Source organism: Elephas maximus, chromosome 4, assembly GCF_024166365.1.
Source record: "Elephas maximus indicus isolate mEleMax1 chromosome 4, mEleMax1 primary haplotype, whole genome shotgun sequence".
In the NCBI taxonomy this organism is placed as follows: Eukaryota; Metazoa; Chordata; class Mammalia; order Proboscidea; family Elephantidae; genus Elephas; species Elephas maximus.
This window is the reverse complement of record NC_064822.1, coordinates 100761970-100786559: the sequence shown is the minus strand read 5'-3', so window position 1 is coordinate 100786559 and position 24590 is coordinate 100761970. Positions and strand designations below refer to the sequence as shown.

General features: G+C 36.4%; 1 protein-coding gene across 2 annotated transcripts in view; it reads left to right on the top strand.

Annotated features, from left to right (window-relative positions):
• The window catches only part of SCAF11 (SR-related CTD associated factor 11), a 100987-nt gene extending 77462 nt beyond the window's left edge, over positions 1-23525 (top strand). The window contains exons 7-15 of one of the 2 annotated variants that reach the window (XM_049882901.1): positions 9419-9477; positions 9634-9740; positions 10662-10763; positions 13878-13984; positions 14650-17388; positions 18023-18369; positions 19369-19539; positions 19947-20066; positions 20349-23525. In XM_049882901.1, coding sequence (XP_049738858.1) covers positions 9419-9477; positions 9634-9740; positions 10662-10763; positions 13878-13984; positions 14650-17388; positions 18023-18369; positions 19369-19539; positions 19947-20066; positions 20349-20495 — 3899 coding nt within the window. In that variant the 3' untranslated portion in view covers positions 20496-23525. Of the gene's footprint in view, positions 1-9418; positions 9478-9633; positions 9741-10661; positions 10764-13877; positions 13985-14649; positions 17389-18022; positions 18370-19368; positions 19588-19946; positions 20067-20348 lie in introns of both variants that reach the window. The other variant, XM_049882900.1, reaches the window with a different exon arrangement.
• Positions 23526-24590: the final 1065 nt, after the last annotated feature.

Below are 24590 nucleotides of genomic sequence, written 5' to 3'. Positions count from 1 at the left end.
TAAAGACAGCTTTGGGACAGAGGTCGCAGTAAAGTGTACACAAATACTTAGCTTTTGCCGAGAGTGCCGTTCTCTGCTTCCAGAGGTGTGAGTAGGTTGTGCGGCTAGATGTTTCTCCCTGAGGATACTGCAGCCGAACACTACTACCAGCCTGCTACAGCTGCTCCCAGGAATGATGCCTGAGGTTTCCTGGCGATTCAGGTCCAGCAACTCCTCTCCAATTCTGAACCGTCTCTCCCTCCCCCTGCCACTCAGTCCGTTTTCCAACTTTGCCTCTGATGTTCAGGGCTTCTAGCTTGTCATAAATGTAATCTTTTTACTGTTTTTTTCGGGCCTCTGTTGTAAGAGGGCTCACTGGAAGCATGTGACTACTCTGCCATCTTGCCCCCCTCCCTCATTTCAGTTCTTAATTGCACCTCTGAAGACCCTATGTCTAAATAAGGGCACATTCTGAGATTCCAGCTGTGCCTGAATTTGGGGGGTACACATTTTAAAACTACGCATTCTAAAAGAACTCTTTCAATAAGTATAAAATGTCTAAGTGATAAGAAAGTACTGTGACCCCCTCCTGGTACTCAGATTGTGTTCTCTAACTGCCATTTCCTGGTAAAAGAACCAGGTCTTCTTGAGAGAAATGACTGATTGCAGTTTTGAGGTAATAAATAAGATGCAGATAGAATATTTTTTCATAACAGACAGCAAGGGAAGCAATCAAAGACTACTGGGATTGTAACAAAAGGACTCAAGAATCGATTGGGCTTCTATAGTCAAAAACGGGACAATTTGAAAGAAGGATGATAACTGCAGTTATTAAAACCCGTAAAATATGTTTAAATCCTTGAATTCACAATGATACTTTATAAATAAATTAACTAACTAGTCACCTTTGGAGGCCACCAGGAAAATAATTTTGAAGACTGGCAAGTACGAGGAAAGAACCAAGTGTCTATCTTGCCTCTCCTGAATAAAGTATACTTTAGGATAATAAAGGGAAGGGAAGTTATTTTTTACAAGCATTTGAGCAAATAATTGAAGAATTTTGGAATTTGAATATTACTACTTTGCAAACCCAAATGAATTAATGGATTTAGACAGTGAACATTAGTAGTCGTTAGCATACAGTGAATCTGTGAAACATCTCACAACATGAATGAATTGGGAAGGCATTAGGCTGAGTGAAACAAATCAATAACAAAAGGACAAATACTGTATGAGGCCACTATTGTAAAAACACATGAAAATGTTTCTACACAGAAAGAATCAATCTTTGATGGTTACAATGCGGGGGGGAGGGGAAAAAAAACTAGATGGTAGATAAGTGGTAACTTTGGTGAAGGGTAAGACAGTACGCAATACTGGGGAAGTCACAACTGGACCAGGGCAAAGTCATAGAAGCTTCACAGACACATCCAAATTCTCTGAGAGACCACGCTACTGGGCTGAGGGCTGGGGACCATGGTTTAGGGGACATCTAGCTCAATTGGCATGATGTAGTCTATAAAGAAACTGTTCTACATCTGACTGGTGAGGAGCGACTGGGGTCTTAAAAGAGTGTGAGTGGCCATCTGAGATACCCACTGGTCCCATCCTAGCTGGAGCAAAGGAGAATGAAGAAGACCAAAGACACAACGGAAAGATTAGTCCAGAGGACTAATGGACCACAACCTCCACCAGACTGAGCCCAGAACAACTAGATGTTGCCCGGTTACTGCCATTACCTGCTCTGGCAGGGATCACAATAGAGGTTCCCAGATAGAGTGGAAGAAAAATGTAGAACAAAATTCAAATTCATATATATACAAAAAGGACCAGGCTTGCTGGTCTGACAGAGACTGGAGAAACCCCAAGAATAAGACACCTTTTTAACTCAGTACTTAAAACTCTCCTGAGGTTTCACCCTTCAGCCAAAGATTAGACAGGTCTATAGGGCCAACAATAATACATGTGAGAGACATGCTTTATAGTTTGAAGCATGTATACGAGACTAACAGACATACCAGTCCAAAAGCAAAGAGAAGGCAGGAAGGGACAGAAAAACTGGATGAGTGGAAACAGGAAACCTGGGGTGGAGAAGAGGAAAGTGTTGACACATCACAGGGTTGGCAACCAGTGTCACAAAACGACTTGCGTATTAACTTTAATGAGAGACTAATTTGCTCTGTAAACTTTCACCTAAATCACAATTTAAAAAAAAAAAAAAAGGAAAGACAACCAGATATTAAATACCTGTGTGGACAAAAATAAAAATCTGATCAGGATACTAATTTACAGAGTATACAGGGACACAGAAGCATGTGAAATGATATCGAGGAGATATAATCAGCAAAATCCAGACTATAATACAGATAACCTGATTTCTTCAATCAAAAAATTGCAGGGATTAAAACAAAGGATAAATGGGAATTTGTAGATTAAGAGAGACAAACATTTTAGCTGCTTTCAAAGTATGGGTCTTACTTGGGGGTCCCTATTTTAACATAAAAAAAAGAAAGGAAAAAAACTGGATATTTGATATTAATCAGTTATCGTGTTTTTAAATTTGTGATAATGGTATTAAGGTTATTTTTCCCCCAAAGAGCACTTTTAGAGTTACTTTTATATAAAACATTTATATATGAAGCTATGATGTTCATGATTTGTGTCAGAATAAAACAAATTAAAAATAGACATGAATTAATGATTATGGAGGCTAGAATACGACAACATGGGATTTCATTATGCTGTTCTCTCCACTTTTGTACTTGTTTTGATTTTTCTATCATTAAAAATACTATGAGAATTGAACTGGCCAGTTTTCACCCATAATGGTATATAAAATTATTCTAGGTCGTACAATTAACATTAGTAAAATATATTCTTTTTGCTTTTTTCCTAGTAAACTTCTTCCTTGATAGTAGTGATTTTGTTTTCTATACAGCATTTCCCAGGGTCTTATACACATGTGGTAATGGGCGTTAAGTACTTACTATTTGATTGACCTTGGCCACAGCTACCTGATAATTTTATAGATGTAACAAACAGGAAGCTGAGACTCAGAAAGCTTAAGTAATAAAAACATGTATGGCAATCCCAGGACAGTTTCCTCTGGTGAAAGAAAGAAGCTGAAAGAGATTAGAGGGGCAGGGTGATAGGCTTTGGATGTAACTGCAGTGTAAGAGGGGTAAAGCAAAAATGGCTTAAATGTTAAGATTAGTTGAGTCTGTTCCACGGGTATCATTATTTTTGGCAGTTTCTGAACTGCTCGAAATCCTTCATAAGTACAAACTTTAAAATAGTTTTAAAAGGTTAAATATCTTGGCCAAGATCATATAGCTGTTAATTGGGGCAACCAAAATTTGATCCAGTCTTCTGACTCGAAATCCAGTACTTCTTTTCTCTACGGAATACTACTAAAGCATCAGTATTGTAAATATTGCCCACCTTAAGCCTCTGAGTTTCTGGTTGTCTGCAGCCTTTATAACTCAAATTATCTTATTTTGATGATGATTCTTTAAATATGCTTTTGAGCTCAAAAATAATTCTTAATGTAAAATCACCTTGGTCATTTTCATAACATAATGTCTGCTCCCTACTTTAAAAGATTAACCATTGACTACTTTGCCTTATCTTTCAGAAATGTGTTAAATATCTTACCAGTCTTTTTTTGTTTCAGGTTAAAGTGTATAAATCATAGCTATAGTAATAGAACCTTTAAGAGCTTTAACTTTTAATTTTTACCTTTTTGAACTTTCTTAGATATTTTTTAATAAACTGCTTTACTAGAAGACTCTAAGAGAACCTGTAAATGTTAGTTGTAATTGTCTCAAAGTTTAGGGGCAGTCATGAATCTGTGGAAACCCTGGTGGCGTAGTGGTTAAGAGCTCAGCTGCTAACCAAAAGGTCAGCAGTTCGAATCCACCAGGTGCTCCTTGGAAACCTATGGGGCAGTTCTGCTCTGTCCTGTAGGGCCACTACGAGTCGGTATCGACTCGCTGGGAACAGGTTTGGTTTTTTTGTTTTGTTTTGTTTTAATGAATATGCAACAGAGAAGTGACCTTGGACTTCTAAATGTTGAAATTTGATGACTGACCAAGGAACTAAGGAAGGTGGAGTTAGTAGGATGAGTACATCTTTATTTGTTTACCCAGTTACACTGAACAGAAACCATGGTATCCTACAGTTATTTTTATAAAAGAATTTCTTGAGAAAAATTTGACTGTCTTGTTACCTAGGTTAGCTTAGCTAGATTTTAGAAGTAACTCTGTCTCTGTTTGGCTTCTCTGAAGTTTTTTGAAATGGAATGAGGCTGTTCTGCTTGGTGGTGTAGTGGTTAAGTGCTGCGGCTGCTAACCAAGAGGTCAGCAGTTAGAATCTACCAGGTGCTCCTTTGAAACTCTATGGGGCAGTTCTACTCAGTCCTGTAGGGTTGCTATCTGTTGGAATTGATTCGACGGCAACAGGTTTTAACGGGTGTGACTTTCTACCTGAAGTTATCTTTTGTGTTATACACTACTCAATCTAATAAATAGAGCTTGTGAAATTCTTACATCTGGATTAGAAATTGTTAGTGTAAAATTTAAACTTAAGCAGACTGAATAGACAATTTTATTGGAAGTGGACTTCCTGGGTTTTGTGCCAGGTTTCCATTAAGTCACCTATTTTATTTAGTTTCCTTATATAAGTGGGTGCTGTTGCTAACCTCCTGTTTCCTCACTAGAGGTACTCTGAAAGATTAGACAACAAACTAACCTTTTAGCAAGTTTAAGGAAATGTCATTTTCATTCTCCACTCATACGAGATAAGTGACTTATCATACTTGATTATTTTTAACTTCCTTTATATACTTTGTTTTTTGGAATGAACATTAATCTTGGGTTTGGGCTACTGGTTTATAATTGATGTAGTTTACAAAAATATCCCTTTTTCAGGCATTTCTTGCTGGAATACTCTTTACGTGCATAATAAAAAAAAAAAAAGCCAAACCCATTGCCGTCAATTTGATTCTGACTCATGGTAGAACTATGGCTTTATTAACTTTGAAATCAAATAATCAAACTTTAATTGGGTACTTGCCAATTATTAGGCTCTAAACACAGAATGTTTGTTATTCTGCTTTGTATTGTACAAAATGACATTTTCGTGGACATCTTTTAGGATTGTTCCATGAAACATGTTTTGTGATATGATGAATTAAAACAAGCTTCCAGTTAAGCATAGCAAATCGAGCAATTTTTAAATTTTCTGATCCCTCCCAGAACCCTACTAAAATGGCAATAAAAGAAGGAAAAGATTTAAAGCCACAAAGACAAAGAAAACTAGAGAGAGAAGACAGCTGATAAGAGATGTCCACAAAATATTAGAAACTTGAAAATAATTGTATGAGGGGAATGGTAAACTGCCTTTACAGAAAGTTGAAACCTAAACCTTTCATGAGGAGAATGGAGTTAACAAGAATCAAGTCAATTTCATACCATAAAACCTTAGAAAGTCCTGAAATTGGAAGATTACATAGTTTCTGAAGGCAGGGGTATGAGATGCAGTCAAAAAACAACTGGTTTAAATTCTTCAGAGAAGGCGTTTATCCTGCAGATTCCTGGCAGAACAGCATAGGAAAGGGGACTACCCAGGCAAAGATTGGAGATCATTACTTTCTAGAGTGAGTGGTTGAACCAGATCGAACTCTAGCACAAATGAGGGTGGGGGAAACAAGAGAGTAAAGAGAGGGAAATTAAGTCAGGTGGTGAGACCCCTAGCCCTCTATCCATGATTATTTCTCAGATCCTTGGCAGTCTTGCTTATATTCCCACAGGTAGAATATAGGAGGCATCTTCTATGGGATACAATCTTGCTCAAGAGAAAAGACTTAGAGATACTGACATTTGGGAGTCTCACGATGAAATAGCAGTGTCTCTGCTTGATCGCCCTGTAGTGAAACCCATTAACTGAAAGACTCTGACCATCCATCCACACCACTCCCAATCAATATTTTAGTGTTCCACAAACAGCCAAGGATCACCAGGCATTTGAGGAAAGCCACCAACATGATAGAGATCAAAACAGAGACAAATGGAACCTAATGGAACAGATCCAATGCTGGGAAACAGTGAACAACTTTTTTAAAAAGATTAATGTTCTCTGCAGTAAGAAAAGGAATATTTCATTAATGAAAGAAGAAAAGACTATTAAAAAAAGAAAGCTCTTGGTAATTAAAAGTAGTACAGCAGAAATTTTTTAAAATCAACAGGAGTAGAAGATATGCTGAGAAATGTCTCAGAAAATAGGACAAAGAGATAAATGATAGATTATCAGTCCAGGAGGTTCAACACTGAGTAAAAGAATTCTAGGAACGATTCTAAAAAGAATTCAGAATGGAGCTCCAGAAAGAAGAAAAGTTAAAAGGCAGAAAGTTACCAGAATAGTTATACAAAGGAAATTTTCCCAGAAAAGAAGGGCAATAAAGAGCCAACCTTATGCCTAATGAATGAGGAAAGAACTACACCAAATACTTAAATAAAATTCTGAAACTCCAAGGATAACAAGATGAGTTTATAGAAAGAACAAATCAGGTCACATATAAAAGATCAGGAATCAGAATGTCATCAGATGTCTGAACAACAACAATGTAATCTACCCAGTAGAAGTCAATAATAGAGCAATGTCTCGAAAATTCTGGGGGAAATAATTTGTAACCTAGAAAATTATATACGCTGCCAAACTATCAATCAAATGTTTGGGCAGAAAAAGACATTCTCATACACCTAAGAGCTTACAAATTAATTCCTACTCACCCTTTCTCAAAATTCTGCTGGAGAATGTTTATGCTTCACTACAATGAGAGAAAGTAAATAATGTAAGATTCAGAAAATGAGTTCAACCTAGGAAAAAGATAAAGGAGGTTATCAAGATGATGGCAAAGGGCAGTCCTAGAATGACACCTCTACAGCCCCTTTTAGAAAGTTACTAAATGGGAGCAGGACGAAGGAGTATTTCCAAGCAAATGGAGGGCAAACTTAATGGATGAGTTAATGTGTAGAAATGTATTAAGAGGAGATTTATACTTTTGTTGTAGAGTTAGCTAAATTAATATAGAAATATGGGAAAGAAGGAAAAGAAAACACAAGGCAATTAATAACTGATTATAAGAAAAGTGATCATAGTTCAGCACATGGTTTAGCTGTGAATAATTATTTAAAATAATATAAAATTGCTGTATCAAAAAAAAAAAACCTATATAGACGTTAGGATGGAGGCAGTAGAGGGGGTACATACAGCAGTGGAATATGAGAGTTAAATCTTCATGGTAAAAAAAAATAATAATAATAGAAAATAGTCTGAAATAACAGAAAAATCAAGATAGAGTAGTATAAGGATGTTATTTAGCAATAAAGAGGCAACTATTAAAAGAAACAACTAAAGGATTTAACGCATGCCTTTGGGGAGTAGAAATCATGAGTGGGGATTTCTAGGTATGGCCGCTATAGATTTTCTTTTTTTAAATAGTATTTTATTGTGTTTTTGGTGAAAGTTTACACAGTAAATTTGGTTACCATTTGATAGTTTCTATACAAATTGTTCAGTGACATTAGTGACATTTTTCACAGTGTGTCAACATTCTCTTCAATTGTGTTCTGGTTGTTCTGATCACTGCAGATTTTATCAACCTAGCAGTCCTATTCAGCTTTTTATAGTATGTGTATGTATTACTTTGATAATAATTAAATAAAAGGTATTTTCATTGCTGTCTAAAAGCAGGTTAGGGCAAATTTGTGAAAAAAATCTCCAGGGACCACAATTTAAACAAATCCACCAATGTTGAAAACATTTGAGATGGTCATAGGAGGTATTGTATTATTACCTGAGATTTTTCCAGAAATATGTGAAAAGGTTTTGGACCAAATTTTAGGACCTAGTATTGGCCAGAAAATTAGTTGTTCTGCCAATAGAGACCATTCTGTGTAATGATGTCTTTCTAAGTGAAAGATTGCTGTGTAAGCAGTACGTACTCATTGAGCACTGAGTGAACGAACCCTGAATCAAAACATCTGAGCACCCTTAGGGCATAATACATGACGGTTCTTTGGCTGGCTGCAATAAAGCGGCGTTTATTTTTAAGAATATGGCTAGATACCTACCACACATTTTCAATAGCTGTGTTCCGTAGATGTGTTCCTAAGAGTGAGAGGCTAAGTCACTGGGCTCAACCAGGCCTCCTCTCCCCCCCCCCGCCCATACACATTTGAAATTAAATTTGTTACATAGTTCGAGTGGGATATGTGGGAAATGGTAATAGCACTAAACCAAACAGCTGTTGTATAGTAACTTAACAGGAAATTAGTATGCTATTAAGTAGAAAGTTGGCTATTACCAGCTGGACTGACAGAAGAAACTCCAAATACATATAGTCTTGCAATAGCAGGAAATAGACCTCCTAGTCAGAGAGATTTATTTTTAACAAAGTCAATAGGCCCTTTGTGAGACAAGCAGAGACGAAGGTTAAAGACAGTTGTCATTTGCAATGTAGACTTCTTCCAGAGTGCTGAGGAAAGAGCAATGAGAGTACCACAGCACAGTTTATTGCAGACCGCAAATCTATTGGTGGAGATGACTAACAACCCAGTCCTGATAGTAAAGAAAAACTAGGAACAGTAGTCTATAAAGCTGTTAACACAATTTTTTATGGTTAGCAAAAACTATCGTTTATCTTCCTTAGCCTGGAATAACTCCTAAAATAAATGTCCAGATGGGAAAGGTAAAATAACAACAAAAAAAAAAACATAAGCAGTACAGCCAAAAACACTGAAACAGAAAGCTGTTTCAAATGATACTTCTACTTTTCCCTCTAATTATAAAGTTTGAGGGGAAAGGAAGGTACTTAGTTGAAATGAGTACCAGCTGGCAGTGGCTAAATAGTAATTCATGGTTCCCAAAGGCTGGTAGCCCCAGTTCCCCTAGTCAGCTCCTACTTGAGGTGAGTTAACGGTATGTGTTTTTTCCATACTAGCTGGAAATGAAATACTAAGTACATTATTGATACTAGATAGTTTGACTTCTTGTATATACTTTCTGTTAATAAGATGGTCTAAGTTTACATATGGTGGCAGGGCGTATTGGCCAGATTTCTCTATTGTTGTCTCTTATATTTTCCTCTGGCTGCAGTTTAACAAGATACCGTAAAATTAGCGTTTGGAAAAATTATATAAATTCAGGGTGAAGCTTTTCTACATTTTAACTTTCTCTTGACAATATGCTTGAAATCATACTAGTTAAAACCTTTTTAAGTAAAAGTTAAGAAAGATGGTGGTTGTTAGTTGCCATCAAGCCGGCTCCGACTCATGGCGACCTTATGTTTAACAGAATGAAACTTTGCCTGGTCCTGTACCAACTTCATGATTATTGGTATTAAGACAAGGTAACTAAGTCCTTTTATGTCTTTGGACAGGAAACTCTTCGTACAGTGAAACACGGGAAAAGAAAAATGGAACAATAAAGATAAATAAGGTTTGTTGAAATAAAGAAAACTATCTTTCTTAGATAACACTTTATGATTATTTGGTGTACATCCAGTGCCTCAGGTATATCAAATATTTTAATATGAATATCACTTAACTATCATGGAGGTTTTGTTGTTTCATTAAACGCTTTTTACTTTTCTAGCCTCGAAGATCCAACTGTACAAATCAATGCTTCAGAAATTTTTTCTCCAATATATTTTTTTCTAGTAGTCACACTGGAGAATCTTCCTATACCCATAGAGTGTACTGGTTAGTATTTTCTACTTTTAATTTATAATGTTTATATATGCTGTTTTAATCATTATAATTAATTTTTGATAGGAATTTAAACTCTCAGCTGCAAACAAAAATTATGGAAAGCCCACCTTGTTTTTTGGAAAATAAACTCACTCTAGCAGAGAGAACACTGTTATCCTGTGGCCTCCCTGTTACTCAGTGCTTGCCTATGCCAGTGGGATTGTTTTTGTTAATAAGTTGTTCTACACAAGCTTTTCATGTGATAGAGAAGTAGTCTCCTTGTTAAGTTGTAGGGACAGTACCTAACAAAGCAGAACTCTTTTTGAATTCATAGCGACTGACATGTCAACACTAAGTAGATATTTGTGGAATTTAAAATTAAATTGGGGTTTTACAGTCATACAGAGTTGGTTAAACCACTAAAACAGAATAAGATTGTGTGATTTAATTTTAGACTTTAGCAAGATAACAAAGATAACAATTACTTCTTGAGAAGCCTTTTGAAAAGCTGAACTATACCTATTTTTTGTTAGAGTAACCATGCCCACCTTTACCTTTTTTTTTTTTCCTTATATGCTTAGTTTCAGGTAGGAAACCATTGCAACTAAAATTTCTGCCTGAACTGCTTGCTGTAGCTTTGGTACATAGAGCAGAAATAGTGTCACTTTATTTCTCTATCTGTCGTTTAAGATTGAAATTCAGGCATTATTTTTATGAATCAGATAAATATAATTTTGATTTGTAATTTTATTTTATGAGTTCATTTTACAAGTGTTTAAATAGAAAAAAAGTTTTTATTCTTTTAAATGGAATTCATAATGCTAGGTATAAAAACCCCTGCTTTTTTTGTTTTTTTTTTTTTTTGTACAATTCAGTTGTTCTCTGTATCTAAGTTTTTGGAATTCTGACAAAGGTCTAAAATTTATCTTTTAGTACAGAATTTACAGAAGTCAATGAAATCAGTGCAGTAATTAGGCAGAAAAGACAGCAACTGGAATTGTCATGGTTTCATGATACATTACCTGGAGTTGGAAGGTAAAAAATTTTTTTCTTGTTTACGAATGTGTTTACGTGCTAACGTGAACACAGGAAATCATTAATACTAAAAAAATAAATAAATAAATACTTGAGCATAGGAGTGTCTTATTCAATCGGTATGTTCCTAAGAAAGTTCTGTGCAAATTAACACTTATGTTTCAAATGCCTAATAAAAAAGTCAGTATTTCAGATGCTTCATGAAAATTGATTGCTATTTAAAGGACCCCTTGAAAAGTAAAGAATCCTTAATTTTTCTGTGTAATATGCTAGACTTATTTAAAAGGAAGAACCCCTGGATGGTAGGATTCATTACTAGTAATTGCGTTCATAGTAACAGTAATAGCATTAGTAAAACCTGTTGTCCTGCATCTCTTCTTTCCCCCATTGTAATCTTACCTGTGTGCTGTCAGCTGAAACACTGCTTTTAGCGTGAAACTTCCCTTCTCAAAAATGTTCTTTTAAATAACTCTTCGATTAAGTCCCTGCTCTGCCCTGGCATTCATGACTTCCTATAATCTAGTCCTTTCTTTCTTACTGTTTGCACTTCAGCTCAAACCCTTCCTTCATCATTATTGTATCTAATATGAACTATGTTCAGTTTTGTTTCCCATCATCTTTTCCCTATGGTCAGGCTGCAGTCTACTCATTTCTTTCCTTAACTAGTTCTGTCATCACTAATTTCTTCATTTCATGCAAATACATCTTACTTTCTCAAGTAGATTGTAGACTTTTTGAAGTCTATTAACAGTACAATTTTTATTTTAAAGTCCTGCAGCTACTAGCACAATGTTAGTTACATACTGTATATTTAAATCAAGCTGCTAGGTGAAGATTGAGGTTCCTGCCTCAGTCTTATTTTTATAACATGTTGTGACTTTATTTTATATGTCATAGTTAATATATTTCTGCATAGGACCTTCACCCTCTAGGAAGGATAATGGAATGTCAATAAAAATAAAATTAGGAAGTCCAGATATGTATAACATGAAATCTTTCCTTACGGTTACATATTTTTGTATATGTATAAATTACACATTGTTTTTCAAGCTTCTCTCCTGCTCCAGGATCTTACCTTATACTGGATGATCATAGTCTTTTGTTACTGTTATTATTGGTTGTCTTCGAGTTGGTTTTGACTCCTGATTGACCCCATTTGTGTCAGAGTAGAACTGTGTTCCATAGGGTTTCCAAGGCTGTGGCCTTTCTGAAGTAGATCATCAGACCTGACTTCCGAGGCACCTCTGGGTGGGTTCAAACTGCTGACCTTTTGGCTAGTTGTCAGACGCTTTATTATTTGTGCCTCCCAGGGACTCCTTATGAATTGAACAAAGACGTATCAGAAAAAAGGAGAAGCTGAGAGTGGATTAGGTTTGGATACAAAAACCTTTAGGGAACTTAACAGGTCCGGTAGAGACACTGGGAATTTGAAGAACAATTATTTTTGAATCCAGGGATTTTTAAATATAGTGATAGAAATCAGTTCGTTGGTTGCTTAGATTGGAGGGAAATCAAAAACCAAATCCCTTGCTGTCAAGTCAGTGCCAACTCATAGCGACCTCATAGGGCAGAGTAGAACTGCCCCATAGGGCTTCCTAGGAGCAGCTGGTGCATTCCAACTGCCAACTTTTGGTTAGCAGTTGAGCTCTTAACCATTACACAATCAGGGCTTCAGATTAGGGGGAGAGAGGGTGGGAATGTTCTATTTCTTGATTGGGGTGGTGGTTACACAGATATATATATTGGTCAAAAGCCATGAAACTGTACTCTGCATTTTATTGTATGTGAACTGTGCCTCAAAGTTGATTATTTTTTAAGTGCAAAGAAACAATAAAAGCTAAAAAAAATAAATAAATAAACTCTTGGCATAAAATATTACATTAAATTACTTAAATTATTTTATACTGTATGAGACTACTATTATAAAAACTCGAGAAAATGTTTACACAAAGAAACAATCTTTGATGGTTACGAGGGAGGGGAGGGATGGGGAGAGAAAAACACTAACTAGACAATAGATAAGTGGTAACTTTGGTGAAGGGTAAGACAGTGCACAATACTGAGGAAGTCAGCACAACTGGGCCAAGGCAAGATCATGGAGGCTTCATAGACACATCCAAACTCCCCGAGGGACCGAATTACTGGGCTGAGGGTTGGGGAACATCTACCTCAATTGGCATGACATGGTTCATAAAGAAAATATTCTATATCCTACTTTGGAGAATAGTGCCTGGGGTCTTGGAGGCGTACTCCACTGGTCTCACCCTGTCTGGAGCAGGGGAGAATGAAGAAAACCAAAGACACAAGAAAAAGATATTAGTTCAAGGGACTAATGGACCACAACTGCCACAGCCTCTACCAGATTGAGTCCAGCACAACTGGACAGTGCCTAGCTACCGCCACTGACTGCTCTTACAGGGGTCTCAATAGAGGGTCCCAGACAGAGCTGGAGAAAAATGTAGAACAAAGTTGAAAACTCACAAAAAAAGACCAGGCTTTTTGGCATGACAGGCTAGAGAAACCCCCAAGAGTATGGCCCGTGGACACACTTTTAGCTCAATAATGAAGTCACTCCTGAGGTCTCACTCTTCAGCCAAAGATTAGACAGGCCCATAGAACAGGACTAAATGGGCACACCAGTCCAGGGGCAAGGACAAGAAGGCAGGAGGGAACAGGAAGGCTGGTAAGGGGAAACCCAAGGTCAAGAAGGGGAAGAGAGTGTTGACATGTTATGGGGTTGGCAACCCATGTCACAAAACAATATGTGTACTAATTGCTTAATGAGAAACTAATTTGCTCTGTAAACCTTTATCTAAAGCACAACTTAAAAAATTTTAATTATTTTAGAAAGAAACATCTGTTTTATGTTGGCTCAATCTTTGTCATTAATTTAAAAGCAAAACATGCTTTTAAAAGTTTTTTCATTGCAGTTGGTTGGTAGCCGTCTTTGAACAATAAGTAACCTTGAAATTGCAGTTTTAGTTATTTGGTCATCAAAAAATAGTTCAAGCACTACATTTTAAAATTGCTAGTCTAATTTGGAGAATTAATAATTTTTACATTGCTGATTTAATTTTTTAAACCATTTAAACAAAAATATCTTTGAATTTTCAGAAATGACTTTATGCCCTGGAACATTGAAACTGAAGTCTTTCCTCTCATCTCTTCCGTGTTGCCAAGAACTATATTTCCAACAAGTACCATATCCTTAGAAAATTTTGGTAAAGTTTGTGTTTTTCAAGTTGTGTATTATTTTTATGTCTTTCAGTCTCATAAAAATGAGTGTTGATGACTTAGAAAAAGCTGTAAAATAGGGTATAGTAAGTCCTAGATATTTCTGTAAATATTTGGACAGTGACTTGACTGAGTCTTTCCAACTAGGAAATCCCTTTTACTTTAAGAAATTACAACTTTTAAGATTTTAAGGAACTGCTGATTAGAAGTCTCTGTTCTGTTTAGGGCTTCAGCATCCAAACTGTAGAATTTTAGAAGGTAACAACTTTTGTTAACTATTTATGAATAAATAGCTTGGGTCTATTTCCGTTCATGGGTAGCCCTGTCAGTTTTCTCTTGCCTTTTGTCTAGATAACACCAATTTATAAAGGAAATGGTAGTTAGTAGACCAAGCATATTTTTTTTTCCCTATGAAATTGTCCACGTGGATCCACGTCTGATGATTACTCATTTCAGTACCATTAAAAGAAGCTGGCAAACACCTCATATTACTCAGATGTTAGTAGCTATTGATTTATTCATACCTTGTTTGGTTCACTTGTATATTTTGTTTCAGTCTATTACAGACATCTGTTTTACACTAAAATTAGCTGAAATCAAACTATTTTCGTTTATTGAAATGCACACTTTTTATTTATTTAAATACCACTAGGAACTTCTTGCATGGGATGTGCATTAGCACACACTCAAGGAGAAGAGAAGAAGCAGACTTCTGGCGCATCAAATACCAGAGGATCAAGACGAAAACCCGCAGCACCAACTCCTACAAGGAGATCTACACGTAACACAAGAGCTGAAACAGTCAGTCAGTCTCAGAGGTCCCCAGCATCGAGTAATTCTGGATGTGACGCCCCAGATAGCAGTAATCCATCTGTAAATGTTTCATCTTCAGCCGAGTCAGAAAAGCAAACGAGACAGGCTCCAAAACGGAAATCTGTAAGAAGAGGGAGAAAACCACCTTTACTAAAAAAGAAATTTCGGAGCTCTGCACCTCCCCCTGAAAAATCATCTTCCAGTGATTCAGTAGATGAAGAAACTGCGGAATCTGACTTGCCACCTGTGTTAGAGAAAGAGCACCAATCAAACATGGAAAGTAGTAACACTTGTGCTGTCCAGACAAACGCAGAAAACCAGTCTGTTAATGACTTGAGAAGTGGCAGTGAGCATGTAGAAGCAAGTGAGGAACATATTGAGAACCATGATACAGAGGAAACAGTGAAGGCTTCATATTCTGAGTGCTGTACCCAAGATCCTCCTGTGCTAGTTGGAGAAAACCAAAAACCAAACCCATTACCATCAAGCCAAGAGGAGGAAGAAATTGAAAAGGTTGAGAATACAGATATAGAGGATGACGTTTTGTGCGTAGAAGGTGGTGTTTCTGAAAAAAGAGGTGATCTATTGGAAAATCAAGACCAGATACCTGGACCATTAGAATCAGAGGTAAAAACAGATATATGCACAGATCATCCTCCAAATGATTTCCTTAAATGTTCAGGATCTGAAATTGAAGTACACCAAAATGTGTCTAGTCCTGTAGGTGAGTTACCCGAGAATGCAGAGTCAGCGGTTAACAAAGAAGAAATTGTAGAGAGTCCCGTAGCAGAAGTTATTGATCATAAAGATTCTGCAGTAAAAATAGAACAGCCTTTTGAGAGTCCCAAGGTGGACTCCTCTGAGGGTGAAAATATACAAACAGTGGACAGAAAATCTGTTGAGAGCTCAGAGGTTCAGTTGCTTCAGCATGTTGAAACTGGAAATGCAGAAACAATTGCAGAATGTGATAGTTCAGGGAATGAAAATTTCAGTAGTACTCAAGACTCTGAAAATAATTTATTAAAAAATGATCTTGACAATACGAAATCAGACAAATGTTTAGAAGAAAAGACTGAATCTGTGGGTGAGCATCTTACATCTACAGATTTGCCTAACACACACACTGAAGGGATTCAGAAGCATTTCAGTGAGGACAATAATGAGATGATACCTATGGAGTGTGATTCATTTTGTAGTGACCAGAATGAATCTGAAATGGAACCATCTGTAAATGCTGATTCAAAGCAATTGCATGAAAATTCTGGGGAGCATAGTTCTGAAAATACTGTGCTGCCTTCCGATCCAGCAGATGGAAAGGCTGAGGCTGTGTCTCAACCGTCTGAAAGCCCAGTAGATACAATAGATAAAGCCAAAAAGCCTCGCACTCGAAGATCTAGATTTCATTCCCCATCTACAACTTGGTCTCCCAACAGAGACACTGCACGAGAAAAGAAGCGGTCTCAGTCTCCATCTCCTAAAAAAGAAACAGGAAAAGATGGCAGGAAGTCTCAATCACCATCTCCTAAGAAAGAATCTGCAAGAGGAAGAAAGAAATCTCGTTCTCAGTCCCCTAAAAAGGATAATGCAAAAGAAAGGAGGCGATCTGAGTCTCGGTCTCCAAAAAGAGAGAGTAGTACTAGGGATGGCAAAAAATCGGAATCACTGTCCCCAAGAAAAGACATGTCTAGAGAGAATAGAAGATCTCAGTCAAGAGTAAAAGATTCCTCTCCAAGAGAAAAATCCAGGTCCCAGAGCAGAGAAAGAGAAAGTGATAGAGATGGACAGAGGAGAGATCGAGATAGAGAAAGGAGAACCAGAAGGTGGTCTAGGTCCAGGTCTCGTTCTAGGTCACCATCAAGATCTAGAACAAAAAGCAAGAGTTCATCATTTGGTAGAAATGATAGAGACAATTACTCTCCACGGTGGAAGGAAAGATGGACAAATGACGGTTGGAGGTGTCCACGAGGAAACGATCGGTACAGAAAGAGCGATCCAGAGAAACAGAATGAAAATACAAGAAAAGAGAAAAATGACATCAATCCAGAAGCTGATGATCCAAATTCTGACAAACGCAGAAATGACTGTCCTAATTGGGTAACAGAAAAAATAAATTCAGGGCCTGATCCAAGGACCAGAAATCCAGAAAAGTTAAAAGATACTCACTGGGAAGAAAACAGAAATGAAAATTCAGGGAATTCTTGGAATAAAAACTTTGGTTCAGGTTGGATGTCTAATCGTGGCAGAGGTAACCGGGGCAGAGGCACTTACAGAGGTGGTTTTGCCTACACAGATCAGAATGAAAATCGGTGGCAAAACCGAAAACCCCTTTCAGGGAATTCAAATAGTTCAGGGAATGAGTCCTTCAAGTTTGTGGAACAGCAGCCCTATAAACGGAAAAGTGAGCAAGAATTCCCATTTGATACCCCAGCAGATAGATCAGGGTGGACATCTGCATCTAGTTGGGCTGTGAGAAAGACTCTCCCAGCAGATGTACAAAACTATTACTCACGAAGAGGGAGGAACTCTTCAGGTCCACAGTCTGGATGGATGAGACAGGAGGAGGAAACAGCTGAACAAGGTAACGCGTCCTCTGTTTACTGATGCTGTTTTATGTGAAGAAAGAAATCATAAACTAAATATCCTATTTGTATGAGTCGAAATGATCCCTATTTATAGTTTATATATTTTACATAATATTTGCTACACCAGCAGAGTTTGGGGTGTTCTATGCAGGATTTAACCTATATTTCATATACACGCACTTAAGAATTTTTAGCTCATTGTTCTTAAATAAGTCACTCTTATAACAAAGGTTTATCCTTTATTGACTTTTTTTTGTTAATAACATTGCAAAAAAACCTGAAAGTAAAAATATCTATAAAGTTCTAATTTAGTAACCTAAGTAAATTTTATATGATTATTTTTTTAACTAGTCAATAAGTTTCTCGAGCCACTGATTCTAGAGCTGATGTTGATGGATGTTACCATGTGAAGCTATTGTTAAAAATAATTTTAGTTGAACATTTCCTTTAAGTTAGAAAATCAGCCCACATTATTTAGAATTGATGGGACTAAGCTAAATAGAGATCGATTTTGAATGTACCAAGTCTATTAATCTGTACTTGAATCTGCTGTAACCAGTGGTTCTTTGCTTCTCTGTCTAAAGAGATTTTTAACATGATTTTTTCACAAGCTTTTTTTTCTTTTGATAGATTCTAACCTAAAAGACCAAACAAACCAACAAGGTGATGGTTCTCAGCTACCTATTAATATGATGCAGCCACCAGTGAATGTAATGCAGCAACAAATGAACGCACAACACCAGCCTATGAATATCTTCCCGTACCCAGTGGGTGTTCACGCTCCTTTGATGAACATCCAACACAATCCATTTAGCATTCACCCTCAGCTACCCTTGCATCTCCATACAGGAGTGCCTATCATGCAGGTAGCTGCTCCTACCAGTGTATCTCAGGGACTACCACCACCACCCCCCCCTCCCCCCCCATCCCAACAAGTCAACTACATTGCTTCACAACCAGATGGAAAGCAATTGCAGGTATGTTCTTGGCAACTGAAGTTTAATCAGCATTGTAAAAATGTAGCTACTAGGCGTCCTGGCACCTAAAACAGTTGTTTATTTGATTAGGTTTACGGTAAACCTTTATAACCCCTCTTTCGTTGTCCTTCCCCAATCCCATACCCCTAACCCGCGAAAAAGAAAATGAATTGAACAATTTACTATTATGCTACATGTATTCTGTTACTTAATATCTGTATCCAGAGAGGTTTTTGATCAGATTAAGAACACCAAATTATGAACCAAGCTAGAATCAAGTGGTGGGCACTTTAAAGTTTTTCCTATTTTATTGGACTTGTGGGAAGTGGGAACTTGTGGTAAAGTACTGTGATGAAGCTTGTATTGCCTTGTTCGGCAAACGCTAGGTAAAGCTGTTCATTATCCATTATTGTCTCTCTTTCATTTTCATGAATTTACCAAAAAGAATGAGAAAGTATGTTAAAGGCGTATAAAAAGTTTGGATATTTGCAAACATCGTGTTGTTTATATTTACGTTTTGAAATTTTAGAATCCTGACAGCAAGATACAGTGGAAAGAACAAGGGAATGTGATTCCAGAATTTGGGCTCTTACATCTTTTTCTGCTCCTGACTTACTAGAAGCTACTTTTCTGCCTCATTTTCTCCCATCTTTAAACTAGGGACACTTCTTGCAGTTTCTGTTTGTAAAGAGCCTTGCAGGACAGATACCATTCTTTGATTTCTATTCTTCTTCTTGTTTTTAGTGTTGCTGTCAAAACTTTACAGTACTCATATATAATTTCAAAGTAATTTTGATGTATTTAAATAGGGCTCTGTTTAAGAACGTTACTCGTTTTTCTTCAAAAGTCCCCTTAGGTATAAATGACCTGAAATATTTATTTCTGTTATGTACTAAGGTTGAATCACTTTATATTTTTTAATGTTATTTCTAAGACATGACTACAAGACTCCTATTAAGTACAAGTGATGCATTAACTGATGATAACTCTTTAAAACAGGGTATTCCTAGTGCTTCTCATGTAAGTAATAACATGAGTACACCAGTCTTGCCTGCTCCGACAGCAGTCCCAGGAAATATGGGAACAGTTCAGGGACCAAGTTCTGGTAATACTTCGTCATCAAGTCACAGCAAAGCCTCTAATGCTGCTGTAAAATTGGCAGAAAGCAAAGTAAGTGTTACGGTGGAAGCCAGCGCAGATAGCTCGAAGACAGACAAGGCAAGTTCCAGGTTGAGAGCAACCTACATAATTCTGTATATGATAAAAACAAAGATTAAAAACATACCAGCTTTCTATTCTATGAGTGGTGAAGGAAATTTATTGTTGATAGTCTTAAATTCCAGTATTATATTTGAAGGGTTTCATTTAAATATGTTGATGCCTAGTGAACACTTGTAATATTTCATAATTATTTTTAGAAATGTTTGTTTTCTGTGTGTTGGTAAATAACTATTCTGTGTTTGTCACACTAATGTTTGAAGAGCTTTGTGTAATGTAATGTGCAATGTTTTCAATTTCATATATTTTTTTTAAGTACGTGACTGGCAAATAGTAATGATATATTTTTCTCTTATCAGAAATTGCAAATTCAAGAAAAAGCAGCCCAGGAGGTAAAATTGGCCATTAAACCATTTTACCAAAATAAAGATATCACCAAGGAAGAATATAAAGAGATTGTACGGAAAGCAGTAGATAAAGTAAGCTGTAGCTTTAGTGGCATTAAGTGCATGCTGTTTTGAACCACTCCTACTTTAATAAAAGAATACTTCAGTCTCATTAAAATAATAATAAAAGCTAGTTTCAACTAATTCTTGTCTGCTTTTTTTACCTTTTGAAAAAGTTCATAGGAGGTGTGGAATCTAAACACATGAAAATAAGTGTGGTTATCCCTTTGGGTTTATTTTTCACAGAGCTCTCCACTTTGCTTGTATTTCTCTAAGTACGAAGAAAATTTCACCCTCTCCCTCCTTCTTTCTCAGGTTTGTCACAGTAAGAGTGGAGAAGTAAATTCTACGAAAGTGGCGAACCTGGTTAAAGCCTATGTGGACAAATACAAATATTCACGGAAGGGGAGCCAAAAGAAAAGCCTGGAGGAACCTGTGTCCACTGAAAAAAACGTAGGCTGAAAGGAGGAATGCTGTAAAGGACGCTGTCAGGCTGTCTGCAAAGTGCAATTTCAGCATGGACTGAAAATCATACACAGCTGTGATTGAAATTTGGTTTTGATAAAATTATTTTTTTTTAATGTAGGATATAATGTTTTGTTCTAAATAAATATAGTTGTGCACCGTAACTTCTATATCCTTTTTTTCCCCAAATAAATGCAAGGGGAAGTAAAGGTTTGAAGGAATGTGCATTTTTACTATGACCGTGTTACAGTGTGGATGATGGAAGATGTATAGCTTTTTGATTTGAACAATGAAGTGCATAAATTAGAAACTTTCTAAGTGCACTGGTTTTGGAAGAGATATATATATATTACATTTATTCTGTCAGGCTAAAAAATAAAGTATAATCTTTATGATTTTTCCCTCTAATCATAGAAATTTAAATAATGTATTAAGAAAAATATTTCTAATATTAACAGAACATACCAGTTGCAGGGTTCTTAATGTGTATTTTTAAAGAAGCACACATCTGAGTAGATTGCTTAGATAGAAAATGTTAATCACATGAGTAAAATTTAGTGTTCAAAACTTTGGGACACTCTTCACTTATTGTATCACCAAATAAAGGTTATGCTGCTTGTTTTTCTTTTGTGCCTTTTTTTTTTCCCCCAATTGAGATGAAGCAGTTTGATTTTCTAGATTACAATTTTAGCAGTCTAAAATTTTTGTTGAATTTGAAAGACTTGTTTGGAAAAAGTGTTGACTTTGGAAAAATTAGGTTCTTTATAATGTCTTCTCCCCATCGGAGATAATAAATTGTGCCAGCTGGTGAATTGCCGTTACGTGGAGGACCCCCCCACCTCCGCCTTCCTTGGGGCTAAGGTAGAAATATGAGACTAACTGCACTGGCATTCATGGTATTCCTCATCTGTCTAATCATGAATTAAAATTATTTACTCTTGAGAAATCTCCAAACGCTTTACAATGAATAAAGTGTTGGTTTGGTGACCAGATGGCAGCCTTTAACCATGCTGCAGAATTCTCAACCTTAAAAACCTGTGTTTTGGAGAAGGAGAGGAATTAAATCATGAGTCTTGGTTATGCTTTCAGGGACTAGGTATTTGGTTATTTTTTTAAGTGCTTGAATATGCTAATTTTTATAGAAGGTAAGTTAAAAAGTTTTATAGAGATTATTTTGATTGACATCTTGAAAAAAAAAAATGGGTTCTCTCTATGACAAATTGTCTTTCATTCCAGTAGAACAATATTAAATAGAAACCAAATAACTGGAGAGGTGTTCAGATCCAGGTGTTAATGGCTCCAAGAAAGATAAGCCTCAGTGAGACAGACTGACCCTTTTACTTGATAAACTAGTGAGAGCAATACTCTGTAGGACTGTACTTCTCTGAAGCAAAGGTTAATCTGTTTCTCAGTTTCATGTGCATACTTTCCTGGTGCTAGGTTTGATAGGCGAAATATTTCGAAATGTTGCCCCAATAATGATTGTTCTTGTTCATAATCTTTGTTAAGTTGTGTGTATAACCCTTAAAAGTATTAGAAATACTTCCAAGCAGTTTTTGATCATTATTCTGCATTTCTGGGCAATTGTAATGTGGTATTCTACTGACTTGTGTAATATTTTATTAAAGTTTTTGTTTAGATTATGATGGGTAAAGAAGTTTGGAAGTATATTTCTTCTAATAGAGAAACAGTGTTTCAGATATCAAACCACACCACCTCAATCGTTTCAGTTTTGAACTCCAGAAACAGTTGTGTGAACTTTCCCTTTCTTCTGAGTTAAGGCTGATTCACACTTCGAAAAATTTGTAGCAAATTGCGGTGCCTAAGCTGATTAATCCCACAGTGCATACTTTTCCTGTGTTTACTTTCAGTGACATTTGGGAGTTGGATGACATTTGAAAATTTGCTTTATACTGTTTAGCTTTTGCAAACAAGTTGTTGGAAAAAGAAAAAAAAAACTAGGTGGTGTGGTCAAGAATTAAAGTCTCATATCTGGTAGCAGTCCCTTGAATTATTTCCACCTTTCTTGAAAATAACAAGCATGTGTCTCATATCCTGTGGGGACACTAGTTAGACTGCATTTAAATAACTAATGAAGAATGTTACTGAATTGGAATCCAAACAGTAGGTTTTCTTAAACTTTGAGGTATTTAAGAATGTATCTTAGAATGCATGTTTTATGTTAACAAAATACGTTGCTTTAGTATTCCCCGTTCCTTTTTTTTTTTTTTAATCACATTAATTTTGCATGTGTACAAACTTAAAAACGTTGTGGGGTTACAGATTCCTCTTGTTATTTATGAAGGGTCAGTATTAACCTTTGAAACCTTGGTCCCTTTAACTCACCAGTCACATTGAGTTATGTTTTCGGCTTAGAGGTGCCTAGAATTGTGAGACTAAAAGTGGTTACCCATTATTTTAACACCCCAAAAGTTCTATGATTTTTTTTTCCTTGATAATTATCACTTTTTCTCCATTATACTCCTTTAATTGACCACAATGTATACTGCTGGAATGTTCCATCCCAAAGATGTAGCTTCAGAAGCACAGTGGTTACCCCAGGGTCCATGAGACGCTGTAGATTGAGGATGGAGTGCTGTCTACTGAACCAATACTCAGACATGTAGTGTGTAATATTTTCTAATAAATTCTTTTGATAAAAAAAGTAGTGTCTCTAACATCTTATTCAGATTCCTGAGAAATGGTGGCTTTTACAAATACATAGAAGTGTTTCTTGCTTTTGTAGCAGAGCATCGTGTCCAAGCTCCAGTTCTAATTACACAATAATTGAAAAGTTAGAGAAACTTCAGTAAATTTGTAAAGAGGGAAGAAACTGAAAAAGGGAGAAAAAGCATTCTACCATTCAAAGGTAATGACTTTTAACACTGATCAGCTATTAAACTATTTTGTAACCTAGCTTTTTCACTTAGTGATCTATTGCATATTTTCCATCGTCCATCTTAAGAAAAATTCTGTGACTTTTAATGGCTACGTGTATATATTCTATTACACAGATGTACCATTACTTAAATCTCTACTGTTGGATATTGTTAGTTCTACATTTTACTAATATAAATAAGACCAATGTAAACATCTTTATACCTGTATCTTTGTACCCATTTCAAGTTTTGTTCTTGGGATTAATTCGTAGAATTTCCTGGTCAGTTTTTATTTCATTACAAAATTGTTTTAATATATGTGCATGCTTGATGTGTAATTTTTTTAATTAATCATATTTAATATAAAACATTTTCCTAAGCTGATTTTCTCTCCAGAAAAAAAGCCACTAGGAAGGCTGGATATTGTTTATTTTTCCACACTGATGTATTTTTCCCTAGCACATTCCCTGCAGATGTAAACCTCTGGAGCCCTACCCCCTTTAATAATTGATGATATATTCCAATGTTAATACATATGAATGTGCCCTGTCCTTCATAATGGTTACATTCTGTTTGTGGACACAAGTTATGTGCAGATACTATTAGAAACAATGCTTTAATGAACATCCTTTGTGACTAAGACTATCTGAACCTCTGTATTTTTGTATACAGGCAGTTCCCAGGTTATGAACGTTCGACTTATGGACAACTCGTACTTAAGAACAGACTGCTTATAAAGCCTGTTATATGTAAAATTTGAGTTTTATACAGTGGTCTGTAATAACAAACATACACTATGACACTCGTGAAAAACATTGCACGGATTGGAAGTGTTTAAGTGCTTTACATGTACAAAAACCAAGCCTGTTGCCGTCAAGTCGATTCCGACTCATAGTGACTGCATAGGAGAGAGTAGAACTGCCCCACAGAGTTTCCGAGGAGTGCTTGGTGGATTAGAATCGCCAACAGTTTTGTTAGCCCCTGTAGCGCTTAACCATTGCGCCACCAGGGTTTCCTTTATATGCACCCACCAAAACCAAACCCACAGCCGTCGAGTAGATTCCAATTCATAGCTACTTTATAGGACAGAATAGAACTGCCCTGTAGAGTTTCCAAGGAGCGCCTGGCCGATTTGAACTGCCAACCTTTTGGTTAGCAGCCATAGTACTGAACCACTACACCACCAGGGTTTCTTTTATATGCACAGAAAGGT